The sequence below is a fragment of the Melozone crissalis genome, unplaced genomic scaffold (genome assembly GCF_028551555.1).
Source record: "Melozone crissalis strain CALT ecotype California unplaced genomic scaffold, PUWL_Pcris_2 ptg000006l_1, whole genome shotgun sequence".
In the NCBI taxonomy this organism is placed as follows: Eukaryota; Metazoa; Chordata; class Aves; order Passeriformes; family Passerellidae; genus Melozone; species Melozone crissalis.
Window position 1 is genome coordinate 53,445,657 of NW_026535784.1, and position 15,266 is coordinate 53,460,922.

The 15,266-nt window shown below is 36.7% G+C and overlaps 1 protein-coding gene across 1 annotated transcript in view; it reads right to left on the reverse strand.

Moving 5' to 3' along the window:
- The window catches only part of LRBA (LPS responsive beige-like anchor protein), a 368,370-nt gene that overhangs the window by 80,708 nt on the left and 272,396 nt on the right, over positions 1–15,266 (reverse strand). The window contains exon 46 of the mRNA XM_054293253.1: positions 10,343–10,495. Within this exon, the coding sequence (XP_054149228.1) occupies positions 10,343–10,495 (153 nt within the window). The remainder of the gene's footprint in view (positions 1–10,342; positions 10,496–15,266) is intronic.

Here is a 15,266-nt window from a genome sequence, read left to right on the forward strand (position 1 = left end):
ACAAGAAACTCTAGCTCTCATGTTTTTTTACTAATGGTCCTTTACTGCGTGCTTCAAAAGCAGAACAATTGTATTGATTTAAATTGCAGATATAGCAATTCGAGCTATTTGAGAATGAAACAAGGAAATTAAAACTGGCCCTTCATTGGATTTGGTTCTGTAGTTGACTCTGTATCTCACAAATGTTACTAATACAGATCAATAGATCAGCAAGTATTTACTCAAAGACAGACTTTGTAGCTAGCATAAGCAGCCTTTTAACTAATAAAGACTGAGAATAAAAATCACAACCTAAGAGATCTGGGGTTGCTCAAATTCCTTCACAAAGAGAAACTGGGAAAAGAATTCACCATCCTTTATCACTTAAGGTTGACCAACCATCTGACCAAAGCAACCAAGTGCCCAGAACATTTATGACTCGTGTGAATATGACATGGATTGTTAAAAACCTGCATTTTTTTTTTTGCCAAGTACATTCTCTTTTCTTGACTCATGGGCTATAGTTTGGCCTCTCCTTAAACCAAAAGGGCTACACCTGAACTTCCAATTAAAGGGTAACAACTGGCAGATGTGAGGGACCATCTAGCAGGAGGTTGATGCTAAGCAGATGGGCTGGGGTGCAGCAACCTTTTCCATCCGTTTCCACCCACTGCTTTTGCAAAGGCACATAATCACCAGGAGCCTGACACTGCCTTTCTTCAGGCAGCAGCACGATACTCCCTGCAGAGCACAGGGCTGCTATCATCAAACTGGGACCACGATCAGGGCTAACTAGAGCCTGGCCAGCTCCACAAGCCCACACTGCTCGCTGCTGCTTAATGAGATAACTTCAACAGAGGAAACAGAGGTATCCACTCGAGAATGTTTGTACTTCCACTGCAGCATAGCTGACTATGCCATTTGCTGTGCAAGTGCCATAAGTGGGAGAAAAATTTGTAAATCAGTCACTAAAATAATAACTTTTGTTAGAAATAAGGCTTTTTCATGTTATTTCAGTTATTTCATGTTGTTTTAGTTGAAAGCACAGCTTCACAAACATCTGTCCCCGAACAAAGACGCAGTTGGGGAAATTTGGTGAGGGGTAGGAAGAAGAGGTGGGGAACTCTCCTTAGATACATCCCCTAAGTTTTGGAAACATGTCTTCAGATTTTTCTTTCTATAAAGCCCTAAGATCTGTTCTAATGACTAAAACAACATTAATAAGGTTAAGAAAAAGATACTTCTATTTATTAGAGCAAGAAGAGGTGAGTACTATTTCTGTCATATATTTCTCTGAGCTTGTCTTAACTGCTGAATGTAAGATCTTGTATTTCATATTACATGCTTTGTACCACATAACAAACTAAGTATGCTTTTATCTGTATAAATGCCCCTCTCTGATTTCTGAGTATTATTGTTACATTTCCGAGTCTAATTAGACACTTCTTCAAAAATATTGCCCTGTAGCAAAGTTAAATTGATCACTTCTTGAACAACTTTTATGTCCCCGTATTACAAAATAAAGCATGTCATTTCCTGATGCATCTTCTCAGTACTATACATTATACTGTAAGGTTTTCTTATGCTTTTTCTTATCTCCTTTCTTCTAGGAACAAGAAACTCTTTCCTCATACCAGAGTTCCTCCTCCATCCATATCATTGTCATAAGCTTTCTCTGTACCCCAGATGGTTTTAGCAACATTACTCTTCCTCATCCCAGGAGTGGAGTCTTGCCAGGAAAAAGCACCAAAAGCAAAGTCTCAGCTGACTTCTTTTTGTATCCTTCCATGTAGGGCACAGATGGTCAGGTTTCCTCAGCCCCTCCCCTTCTTCAGCTGAAAACCCCAGCTCCATGTGGGCAAATATTGACAAAAACCTCACCTCCTTTTCCAACACTTAGGATGGAAACTTCTCTACACTGACTCTATTACAAGTACTTTGTTTTGAGCTACCCACCAAATTCAAGTTTATCAGCATGTCTTCCCATATGGTCCATAAATAGACACAAAAACAAATCAAACACCATATCCTACCGGGTCTCTCACCCCTACATTCACTGTATGCAAGTCCTGATCTCCTTACAGGAGGAACAACTTGGATATTTCTTTGCAAGGCCACTTGCAATCACAGACTGTAAGTTTCAGTAAATAGAGTAAAAAACTGCCGTCTCTTTCAAACTCTTTTTTTTCCTCCCTTACCACTAAGCTTGTGAAGCAATTTTTACACGTTACTCAAAATTCTTGATACATTTTCAGCAGTATCAGTCCAGGCACAACATTTGCAGAACAGACAAAGAGAAGACAGATTTAGTGAACACCTGTTAAATGGGGCAGTAGCTCCAGCACAATTGTTTCCCACTTCATTTCACACAGTAATAACTTTAATGTCCTCCACGGACTTGCTTTCAAACACCAGTTCTACAGCATCACACAACAAAAGAGCTGAAAGCAAATGTAATTGTCTAGATTGCTTCCAATCATCTTATTTTGGATAAAAGCAAATATATCTACTTTAGGTTTATTTTTTTAACTGTATCTACTCAAACTGTGTTATATTCAATATTCTATTAACTTTCCCAACTGAATAACATTCTCCTCCATGTTTTAATATTTATCTTTTCTATGGTAAATTCTTTTACCTCATTAGGAAATCTGCATACCCCATCAATCTCTTTACAGTCCATACTTTTCGTTTAGGCTTTGTTTCCTTTTGACTCTTACACATGTATCTAGGCTTTTCTCACTGTTAAATCTCCTTGTTTAATTTTGCTGTCAGTTAAAATATTTGTACATTTTAGTTTTATTCCAGCTCACCTTGCTTAGTTCAGACTCCACTAACACAGACACATTACACATAAGTGTGTAGTGTCCTAACAATTGGCAATTAATTAGAACTATTTTTAGAATGTGATAGGTTATGGCTTTTTTTTAAATGAGAGAATTAGGCTAGCCTTATTCAAGACCTTAAAGTTTTAGAATTATGAAGTGTGTCAAATTATGATACCAGCTTCTTTAACTATTTTTTCACAATACCAAAGACAAACTGTCTATGAGTCCTTTAAGTTTTCTTCATTCAGGAAAACTGGCATCTATCCCACTCTCAGAAATTACTGAAATACAAGCATGTGTGGACTTTTTAAAAATAATTTTACACTGTTTACATTCTTGAAGTCCAGAGTTTGGCTGTAATTTCTATAAAGTAACTTGCATGCAGTTTAAAGAGATGGTAGGAATTTCAGACAAAACGTGAAGAAGGAAATGTTATGGAAAAAACAGACTTTAAAAACTCTGCTTTTCTTTCTATTTACAAAGATGGAATGGATAGAAAATAGATCAAGGCTTTTGACTAGCAAATGATGATCTGCTACCTAGGTTACTGTTTTCATTGAAAATGCAAAAAACCAGTTTCTTTCCATCATCACATATATTTTATTATGTATTAACTTTGTCCTACAGATGCATCTCTCCGGTGTATTCCATCATATATATTATGCAAATCCCATCTCCCAATATTAGCCTATTTTGTTGTATTATGAAATCCAAACTGAATGCTTTCAGTATTCTTACCTTCTGTTCAAAAGCACAGTTTGAGTTCACTTTTAATTACTTCCCTCATATTCTTGAATTTATTTGGCTCTCTCTGTATTGTAGTCTTCTTTATGAATTAAATCAATAAAAAATTCATATATGAAAATTAATAAAGCCACGATTCCAACAGAATTGAATTTAAATAAACATGAATTTCTGGCCAAATTTCTTAGATGGCACTTCAATAAAAATAAGTTACACAGGCAGTCAATTGTACACACAGAAAAATTAGTCTACATTTTTTATTCACAGATCTTCACAATCTTTTCTAATAGGCCATATATCACATTCCCTTAGAAATATTTCCTCTTTACTTTTCAGAAATGTCTTGCATTGAATGATTTTTTTTAATTTTCCCTCCAGGATGCCAACAGATCAGGTTTTTGCCTGCACCAATTTCACCTATTTGTGGTTATGCTTGCATTGCTAAGGTTATTCTACATTCATCTTCAGATTTGAAGAAAGTATTTCAGAATGGGTAAAAAAGTCTCATTCTTCCCTTTCTATGACAATAATCAGACCTGTACATGATATAATTAAATCAAAAGATTGCTCACAATTTCCCGGGTTTTTTGATTCTACCCTGCACACAAATGTTTCTATGTCAAAGACAAAGATTCTAACTTTTGGAAAATAATTATAAAAGTAGAAAAAATCCTGCACAAGCACAGATGATGAAATTGTCACATGTGTGCTGAGCTGGCAGGAGATGACCCTGAGTGGTGCAGGAACACAGATTTACCAATGCACCAAATGCAAAAGCAGACAGCTTTAGGCCAGTGCTGGTATTCCACATGGAGTAATTGAAAAGGAAAACCAGACACTGACTAGAACTGCACACTGGAGTCATGGAAGTGCCTCTCCAGGAAAGGAGGAATCCTGCTGCTTCATTCACACACCAGCCTACATTGCCTTCAGCTGTTTGAGAGATCACCTGTGCCCCTCTCCCCTCTGCCTGCTAGGTGCACACACAGTGGAGTCCCTGTGCTTCCCAGGACTGACTTGTTCCCATAGATGAGGGGGAAAAAAAAAAGCATTAAACAATATCAACTTTTTATACAGATGAAATCCAATATGCCAGCAGGCTGGACCTTCCACACCCAACTTTGCTGAGGAATACTATTCCTGACTGGAATTAGACTGCTACATTTCTGACACTTCTATGGATGAAAGTGTTTATTTGGCCTGATACAAGGAACCTTACCTCCTGTACAAAACTTTTTTCATAGTTACATCTTGAAAAACCGTAAAATGACTGTAGCATGATGCTTTAATATTCACTGGCCATAGTTATGTTTAAACATACAGCTATTTTGATTGCATTAACATATAGCTATTTTAATTGCATAATGCACATTCGTAGCATAGAAATAAAAGTATTTGTCAGGAAAAGCAAAGTTACAGATTACTTTTACAGCTATCTTTTTTATAATAATTTATGAAAGTGATTTTTGCTAAAAATTATAATATTTGTAGGGTCAATAGACATCCTCCATTCAGAGAATATTGTAGAGATCTCATTTGGTATATAGATTATATTCTTCAAAGAAAAGCCACAAGAAATCACCAAATATCAGAAATAGAAATTGAAGTAACAGTGCAAAGTCTGAAAGAACTGATATCAAAATTCTCAAATTCTGTGAACATCCCACATCAGCCTGGATTGCTGGAAGCATTTTCATCCTTCAGTGTACACAGCTCCATCTGCATTCCAGCTTTTTAAGACCACATCCAATTCCATGAAGACCAGAATCTCAAAGTAAGTGCTGCACACATTACAACTCTGATGTTGCTGGTTAAGCCTAGTTTACATTTTACCCTTTTTTTCTGCCCTCTAATGTTTTTAACATATTGAATGAGTCAGCTGTTATCAGGAATACACAACTAATGATCTAGCAATCTATTACTAGCAATCCCCACTTCTAAACCTTAATTCACATAGATAGTATCCCATTATGGTATGATTTGCTGTAACACACTTTCAAATGCACAGCTGTGGAACCAGGAAAAACATCAGAGAGATTTTTCCAGGATAACACACACAAAAAATCCAGTACATTCCACATTCCAGGATTTAACCCAGTTTCTGTATTTGACTAATAGCAATAGTCTTAAGAGACAAAGTAACAATTTTTTCAAAACCAAGTTTTGTTTTTTCACCCAACTCACAAAACCTGCAGTTCTGAGCACTGTTGTGTGAGAGTTGGCAGTGGATGCTGCTTTTCCAGTGTAGCCTGGTATAAGGTGGAGTTGCTTGTGCTAAAAACAATGCCCCATATCAACTGATAATGATCCTCTAATTCTCACTAGAGATTTTTCTTACCTTAGACAGTTCTTAACACTGATTCATTGTGCTCCACTAAAATTTCTACTGGGGCAAATGACTGCCCTACCCTTCCTTTCCATTTTGCTTTTCATGGCTCTGCCACGTTTACTTTTGTGTATAGCATCTTTATGTATTTAAGCATTTCATTTGTTTCAGAAAGCATCCCAGCTTCCAAATACTACATTTTCAATTATTTAAAAATTGGATTTCAAAACTTGCAGTCCAGCACAGTAATCTCATCACTTTTCTAATTTGTCTTGCATTTTCCCCAGTACTGAACAAAATGGATAAACTCCAAATCATGAAAGGACTAACTCTGCAATAAAGCACTAAAACACTTAAATTGAGATATATTGTGGAAAGCTGTCTTGACAGACCTCAATGACTTCATTATCATTGAAGCAATCTAATTCTCAAAAAGCTGAGGCTCATCAAAGCTGTGTGAAATTTAGTTATTATCTGTTAATTAATAGTTTCAAATTAATTCTTCCCAATTCAGACATCCAACTTTCAATGACAGGACAAAATAGATTACTTTACCATGCAGAACAGAACTTCCTTATTGGGATTTTTAGCTATTCCTAACTATCAGTGGGAAGCACAGAGCTTTTCCCTGGGTTTCACCTGGTCTTTGTAAATGTCTACTTTTTCATGCAGGATACAAAGGGCATTTAAAATTTCTATCAGCTTGAATGCAATAATTACTCCTAGGTCCAACATGTGAAATTAAATTTCTAAAACAGAAAACTGTTCCAAAGGAGAGCACCTAACATAACTAAGACTGTGAAGCCAAGAAAAGATGCCACAAAAATCTAAGTTTTAAATGTTCTATCTGTTTCTGTGTCTGAAGACTGCCGCTAAAGGTTTTGTTTAGGACTTCTGTATCCAAACCACATCTGAGCATCTATCTCTTTATATTCTCCCAAGTCCACTTCCCATTCGTATTTCCTTTAGGCCTTTCAGAAGCATGGGAGAACCAAAAATTGTTAGGTATTTTTTATTAGGTATCAGATGAAGTTTGCATCCTCCCTTTTGCTCACATACTAAATGCTAAGGATACTACAATTTAGAAATAGTAAAGTAAGGATGCAACAGTATGTTGCATTTGAGATCTTTCTGTTTTGTTGGGGAGAGGAATTATAGTTTTATCTTGTTTAAAAATTTGTGGGTTTTACTCTTATTAACTATGTAACTATAACTCTTATTACACATATATTTATAAATGATGAATTTAGAAAATAATATAGTTATTGTTAACTGCACCTGTATAAACTGAAAAACATTTTCAGATGTCTTAGCAGTTATTTCATGGCACTAAACATAATATGCCTGAGCTTTAAAGGTATATAATCATGTTTCACAATGGTAAAAACACAGTCACTTTTCCATCAAAATCTGGACTGTCTCAGAGAAAAATACCCTACCCCCCTACTGAGTTATGTTATTACAAAACATTGTATAGCACAGACTAATACAAAATACCAACTATATGCAGAAGCAATAGATGCACTTTGGAGTTCTTTTTATTGCTTAGAATGACATCCTGATGCTACCATTTAGCTCATGATAACATTACATCAATCAAAATCCAGTTTTAATTATACACCATTCTGCTTATGCTCTCAGAGCAAACACAGACAAAATGCAACGACCTATTTCAATTAAAATACACACTTTATAGAATTAAAAATCGGTTGGAAATCACTTTTAAATCAGCTATCAGCCTGTCAATTAATGCTCTGAACCCCTGCTATTGACCCAGTACTGTACAAGCTGTTATTATGCACTGTCCTACGTATCATCTGTTCCCCGTGCTGCTCTGTTCCAGAAAGACAGACAGCTGCAACAGAATATCCCTGTTCAACCTGAGGACCATCTGACTTTAATTGTGGCACACAGCTTGATGTGGGTCTGGTTATGAGAAGCTGGAGTATCACACTGTAATGATCTGGAGAAGCAGAAAGCTGCCAAGGCGCGGCTGCAAACGGGGGCTCATGCTGTCTGCCTGCCTGACGGGCTGCAGGAAATATGATTAATGAGCAAGGCATAATGATATCAGGAACCCGATTAGCACCACAGAAAGGTCACAGATCAAAGTAGTATGCATTTCATGAGCTCCAATCGTTGGATAAGATCTGGGGACTTAAAGAGGTAAACTCAACTGCAAAGGGGAAAAATATCTGTGTGTCATAGCTTAGAAAATGAGCACTCAGAATACTGTAATCCCTATTTTGCCTGAACCAGGAGACAGCAAGGAAATATTAGCAGAATACATCAGCCCATGCCACATTGTAGCAAGCTTTTCTTGATCACATTAGTGTGGATTTGAGCTTTAAGCATTCTCCCTAAACTATTCCACTTGAAAAAGAAACTATGCTGATTTGATGCTGATGGTATTCAATCCACCAAGTATTAACAAGGAAAAGCAATTTAATATTGGCATGTAATTTTCTCAGTGTTATTCCACTGCAAAAGTGGCAGATCACAGAGGGCATCATCCACACCAGCCAGGCCCACTACTCCTGGATAAGTTTAACTATGTCAGACAGAAGCAGTTAATGTAATTCATTGGCAGAGAGGCTTAAATTTAATGCTACCAGACCAACCAAAACTTGGTATCCTAATAACAGAAACAGCATCAAGGACCTACAGCTGTAGGTCCTACCCATTTGGTAGGACACCTCACATCATTTGGATGATGTCTGGCACACTTTAATACCAACACTTGATAAATTATTTCTTACTTTTGTAATTTGATTAAGCCTTAAAAAAAAAAATATCCATTTTTTTCTGTGCAATTAATACTGGAAAACTGTGAAATTTCATGCTGAGAATATTGCACAAGAGAGAGATATTAAAGAGAGCTGCAAGAAAGGCAGACATGAGCAGCAGATTGGGAAATGAAGAAAGAATGAGGCAATGGTAGGTGAGAGTACACAGGGAGGTGATGGTGAGAAAACCTGTCCCATGGCTTGAAATGAGGAAAAATAATTAAGAGCTAAGATCTTAGGCAATGAGGAAGTGGGAGATTAACTTCCCAGTGGGGAAAGCCAGATCGGTAACTAATAGAATAAAAGTATATTTTAATGCAAAATCTAAAACAACAGAGTCCTGAGAGATCAAGGCCACCTTGACAGATGTGCCTTTGACAAGTCTGCTCAAGAACACAGCTTTGCATTTCCCCAGGTTATCCTGAAGCACCAGCACATGCCAAGCTCACAGAGGTGTCAGGCTACCTCCCCTACCTATCACCACTACCGTGAGAGCAAAAGCTGAGTTACAACATGGTTTGCCAAGTAGTCCTGCTAAATGTTACTGTATTTCATACTGTATTTCATATCTTATTCAAATAAAATTTGCACATACACATGGATGAAGGAAAACAATAAATCCACTCAACGTTCTTTGTGATTCTATGGTGCATCTACCACTGCCTGCAGGAATCTAGGCCACACAGCATTTCTGAAAACCATGGTATCATGTCACCAGTACAAGTGCAGTGTAAAACATTCTAACTAACTTCTGAACCACAGATTTCTTCTGATGTTAAGGTTCTCCAATGTTATGAAGCCTGACGTGCCATCAACAACAGAACTTCAATTCCCATATCCTAACTTAGGAGTATCAGGATGTTATCCTGATAAGCCTGGTATCTGAAAGGTTTTTGAGAGTTTCCATGCCTCAATTCACTATTTCCCAGTTAGCTGGCTACCACATAAAACTGCAGCCTTGTTCTTCATGATTTGCTAGGAAAAGCTTCTGTTATTTATTTCAGACTGCCATCAATGCAGAACTGTTTCATTCTGAGAAGAGCCTAACACAGCTTTTGAGAATGTGCTGAAACACCAGCAGTGATAGTGTAATAGCTATTCCATAATTCATTTTACTGCCCAGAAGGCACAGTGAAGATAGGCAGTGCTAACAACTGCATTTCCCAAAACAGGGAAGAGAACCAGTAACACAGGTTTGAGAATGAAACACACAAAGGAGAATTTAGTTTTATTTTCTTGTGCAAAAGGCTCTGAAAAATATCAATTTAATGGAAGAGGTGGCAGAAGATTGAAAATGCCTCTTTGGAGTCATACAGACACTAAAATTCAGAAACCTCAAAATCACATTGAAATCACAAATAATTTTATGATCAAACAAGCTTTTTCAAGCTTTCTGTCAAGTGATGATTTTATTAGCTCTTTAGAACCACAAGAGCTGACATAGAAAAACGGTAAAATCTCCTGTACATTTAGACTGCATTCAAACTTTTTTGACCAAATCTAAGACTGAGAATACTACACTCCTTTTTTCTTCCTACATTTGTAAATCTGTATCTTCATATAATTTCAGACATAGTTCTATGTAAATTATAAATATACATTTCAGGCAAAGATGTAAATTATTTCAGAAGAATCTTTCAGGACAGAAGCGACTGGACAACAGAAGAGAGCCATCTTACCAGCCTGTTTATGCGAACAAATTCTTCTGGGGTTTTGGCCCATGGTGGAAGTTCAACATCAGACACCACTGTTCCATCATCCATCACTCCCAGATTGTAATTGTTGCTGTTGACAAATATCTCTGGGAGGTAATAAAATTCAGGAATCAATTCCTGTAGATAAATGAAAAACAATGCCATGTCATAAATTCTGTCAGAGGATGCACTGTGTCACGTTAAAAAAAGTAATTATTAGGATGGAATTAAGAAAAGAGAATATATAAAATTCTCCCACAGACATCCCCCTCCTTCCCTAGAAGGGTCCCCTTCTGCAATTTCAAGAATTCAAACCTGTAGATATGATGACTCCATAGCATGCTTTTAACATGACAAAGAACTGAGACACAACAGGCTATAAAACTAAAATGTCAGAACATTGGTTTTGGTTGCATGTTATGCACTGAGAAACTTAAAAAAACAAAGCAATGAACATCACATGGCACAGATAATATTTAGCAGAAAGGTAAAGACAATCAATGATGGTAAAAAGTTGTGGAAAACTGATTCTTTCACATTTTAGTACAATACACATTTAAAATGCAAATGCAGAAATGGCAATCTACAGTTGGGTGAAACCAGCATCATAGATATTAATTACAAAGGTGTGAAACCCAGTTATAGTCTTGTTCTCTCTAATGTAAAAGGTCTAAGAACCTAATGTTTAGGCTATTACCTAATATTGTTCAATGTCCAGAAATAGTTTTTTTTTGTAAATTCCAAAATACCTGGAGGTATGCCACATGTTCCATAAAAACAAACAAACAAAGAAAAAACCCCACAAAGCTGGATAGAGTCAATACTTTTCTTTCACATAAAGTTAATTTACTCAATTATGCGTCCAGTCTATAAATTACAGGGAAGAACCACACAAGATTTCATGCACAAGAGACAAAAAGGCAGGGATTTCACATGGTTACAAAGTCTGCACTAAATTCTTTGTCAGGATCATCACTGCTGTAAACAAGTGCTGTTTTTGATGCTCCAGGCCTGTGCTGAACAGGACTGGAACTCAGCATTTACACATCCCTGGCTGGCTGCTATGGCATCTCTGCTGGCACAGCTACCATGGCTGAGGAAAAACAGTACAGGAATTGTGATTTCTAAGTCTTCTCAGAAAAACAAAGTGATAGTAATGGCTAAACAAAAATATTATTAAGCAGAAAATGACACATTCTAGTGCAAAACTGAACATAACATGCTAAGAAGGAAAATTACCCTCAAACCTGTAAGGATTTCCTCTTGAATAAGCAGATTATTTCCTTGTTTTGCAAACAGACCTGCAACTTCCTAAGTTGGCATGCATTTTATAAAATACACAGTAGGTAATACATAAATTTATCCAAGTTAATGAGATTAGAACCTTATTTGTACACTTTCATAAAAACATCTGCAATGTCTGGGTATAACACTTAATAGAAAAAGCCCATTAAGATGTAACACACATATTTCTGCCCTATAATTTAAAGGCAGATTGTTTGGGTAGGTTTTTTTGGTCGTTGGGTTTTTTGGGGGTGTTTTTGCGGAACTTGATGTTGAGACTTGCAAACCTAGCAATTTGATGGATTTAGAAAAATTGAGCCACTAAATTAGAGAATTTACTTCCTTTGTAAAGAAAGTATCAATACACATAATTGCTTCAGGAAGTGTATTTCATAGCAAATGAGTGGTGTAAAATTGGTCTTCCATACAGCAAATGCAAACTGCAGGCCACTTGAGAAGCAGGAAAAAAAATCAGACTGCCTCAGTGGCTTTGTCTACCGTGGGTGGAGGATGTGGCCACGCCACAAGATCAGCAGATCAGATCTGAAACGCAGTCCTGACATGGGTCAGCAGCTCAGTGGTCTCCAGGATAGCCCCTGAGGGCCAGCTATGGCATGAGCAGCTTTCCAAATGGCTGAGTGCAAGGAGGAGGTCATCAGATTGCGGGCAAGGTCAAGCCGAAGTAGCCAGGGCAAAGATAGGAAAGATCAAGCAGGAATTAAGCTATTATCACCTCCATCCTTGTGTGAAACACTGCTTGGCTTTGAATTGTACATCTTTTTGTTTACAGTCCCCTAATTAACTAGGGTAAAAAACATGCTTCTGTACCAAATGCTCGACAAGTAGTTGATAAAAAAGAGATTTGAAACTATTTCACTGCGCAAGAACAAGAATGTAGCAAGGTTAAGCACTGTAAAAAATAAAGTTTGTAAAAAAAAGGTAACACTGAGGTTGCTACAGTTTTTATCATCACAGAAACCAGCAGAGAAAAAGCAGAGACACGGGACTATTAATTTGATAGCAGCACACACCACAAACATGAAACCATACCCTGGTTCTGAGCACTTAAAATACAAGCTCATTACATATGTTGCCAATGCTTTTATTTCTTCTTTAAATACGTATCTGTACAGCTATTCATTAGTTTCTTTCAAGATCAGAAAGCATTTGGCTTTTTAGAACACACTGTTTTCATTAGGTTACACAGAAACAATATGCTGGAAACTTCAAAATTACCTGTAATTTCTACTAGTTTGACTATTAGAAACTTTTCATAAAGCTTTTCATTACTCCAGAAAGGAGTTTTCAGAAAGTATTTCACTGTCACCATTACGATACATTTCTACAAAAGGAGTTTCTTTGTTACGTGATTTTCTTCTCTTGGCCATGTGCTAACATTTACCCATGGAAAAAGGGAGTGCAAACAGATGCATGTGGCCATTGGAAATGAGCTGTATTTAGAGCCCATTTTTAATGCCTTTATACAGGTGAAAATTATAACATTAGTTAAAGGAAAAGTTTTTCCTTAAACAGCAAAAACACCTGATCACAAAATACTTTTTATCAAGTAAACAAATATTCTTCATGTATTTGGCAGCTGCAGTCCTTCTCAACTGTATTTGTGGGGTCTTCCTTTTTCTTAAAATCTTCAAATCGTATTTTTAACTCCAAAAAACATTTTTAATCACAAATTTAACTGACATTGAGACAGCAGATGCTGACCCATGTGTGCAACTCTAGAAAATAGAACTTCCTGGACACATGAGAATGTTTAAAAAAATTGCATGCACTTTTTGCTTGTCTTGCACAGCAGGAGGAATGAGTTAGTAAATGTTTTCACACAAACATCATATGAAGATGCAGGACCAGACATGAAAGGCCAAAATGGAGAATTCTTTAAAATCTCACCTGGAACGGTGACAAGGACTGGACTAACACAAGGCAAATACAGCCCCTGCATGGATATTCTGTCAGCTTCTTACAGCTAAATGGTTCTGAACTAATCCATGCTTCTGATTTGTAAAATCATCAAGTGTGGGGTCTGTAGTTTTGCCTGCACAAGTTTTCTTTGGCTGTTCTAAAACTGCTTCCTGGCAGTTCCAGTGGTCCAGTGGATGGTCCCAGCAGCCGTTTTGTGGAACCCAGTAAATGTGAGTTCCTTATTTGCACTTCTGTGCATCCTTCCAGGTACTACAGACCTCCAGGATCACCACATTCTTCCTCAGGGATCTCTTTTTGCAAGCTAAAGGATTCTAGTCAGTTTAGATTTGTTCCCTCTGGAAGTCTTCCTTCCAACTAAAAATTTTGGTTCCCTCCATACTTTTTCTAACTCTCCTGAGTGAGTCCCTTCTAAAATTTTCCACAGTCAGCACATGTACAGAAATGGTAAAACTGTCCCACATTTCTTTTGTTTAAATCTCACAGAAAAAGCCAAAACATCTCTATGATTTGTTGATGCTCTTGTTTTAGGACTTGTGTTCAAAAATTCCTTTTTTTAAATTTCCCTGTTGGAACTCACCATTTCTACAAGGAAGAGACAAGAGATCCATATGGTAAGCAACACCTCAGTTGTTTTGCCATGCTTTTCACTACAACTGAAAAATGAGCATATTGTCTTATATATCAAGAGTTCCATTATCATTATAGTGCAAGGATTCCATATCTCCAGAGTTTGGTACCTCCTCAATGTTTCTCACAGCCAGCTCCTCTAAGCACTGACTGTTCCTGGTCCTTGCAGCAGCCATCTGACTCCAGATCCCACCAATCCACTCTTTTATAACACTGTTCTTATTGGCTACAGGTGTGGCCTGTTAACATCAGGCCTGCTCCTGATCTTTAGTAATTGGTTCAGCTGCAACTCGTTGGGGGATAAGATTACATTCTGTACCACCTTCATTTACCCACACTGTATCCCCCTACAGGAGCACACAGACAATATCAACATAAATCTAACACTCAGTACATACTTTAAAAAAAACGTGCCATATCAGGATTCTTATTAAAATAAGTTATAAAATTCTGCATAAAACAAAAGTACTATTTTTCTCTAACAAAAATTGCCCTATAGCACATAAAAACAATGATTTCTAAGGAAAAGTCACTAAAAATATTTTTTTACAAAAATGCAATATCAACAGGATGCCAGTTTAAGAGTGGTAATTTATTTTCATATAGGCCGCCATGCAAAAAAATTAATACTAAATACTTTGTTTAATTAATGCAATTAAATGTTATTTTTTCTTTTGTTTAGAAAATGACTGATGCATTTTGAAGCAGAGTTATATGATCTCCAAGGATGTCTAGAAACAATGACAGAACCCTAATACTACTAAACATTTATAAGATACCAAATTTTCAAACTAAATTATTTCACAATCCTGTTAAGCAATATTAAGTCTATATATAACCTGTCAAGCAGAATAATAAAAATGCATATTGGAAGTCTAGACTTTTGTTCATATTGCAACACTTTATTTCTTCTGTTAAGGACTTAAATGGCATTCAAGAAATACATACTAATCTATTAAATTAACTCAAATTTCATTTTTTCATCACACTTCAATGAAATAATTTTCAAGACTGTATGGGAAGTATAATTTCTCACTACCCATGAGTTTCCCTCCAT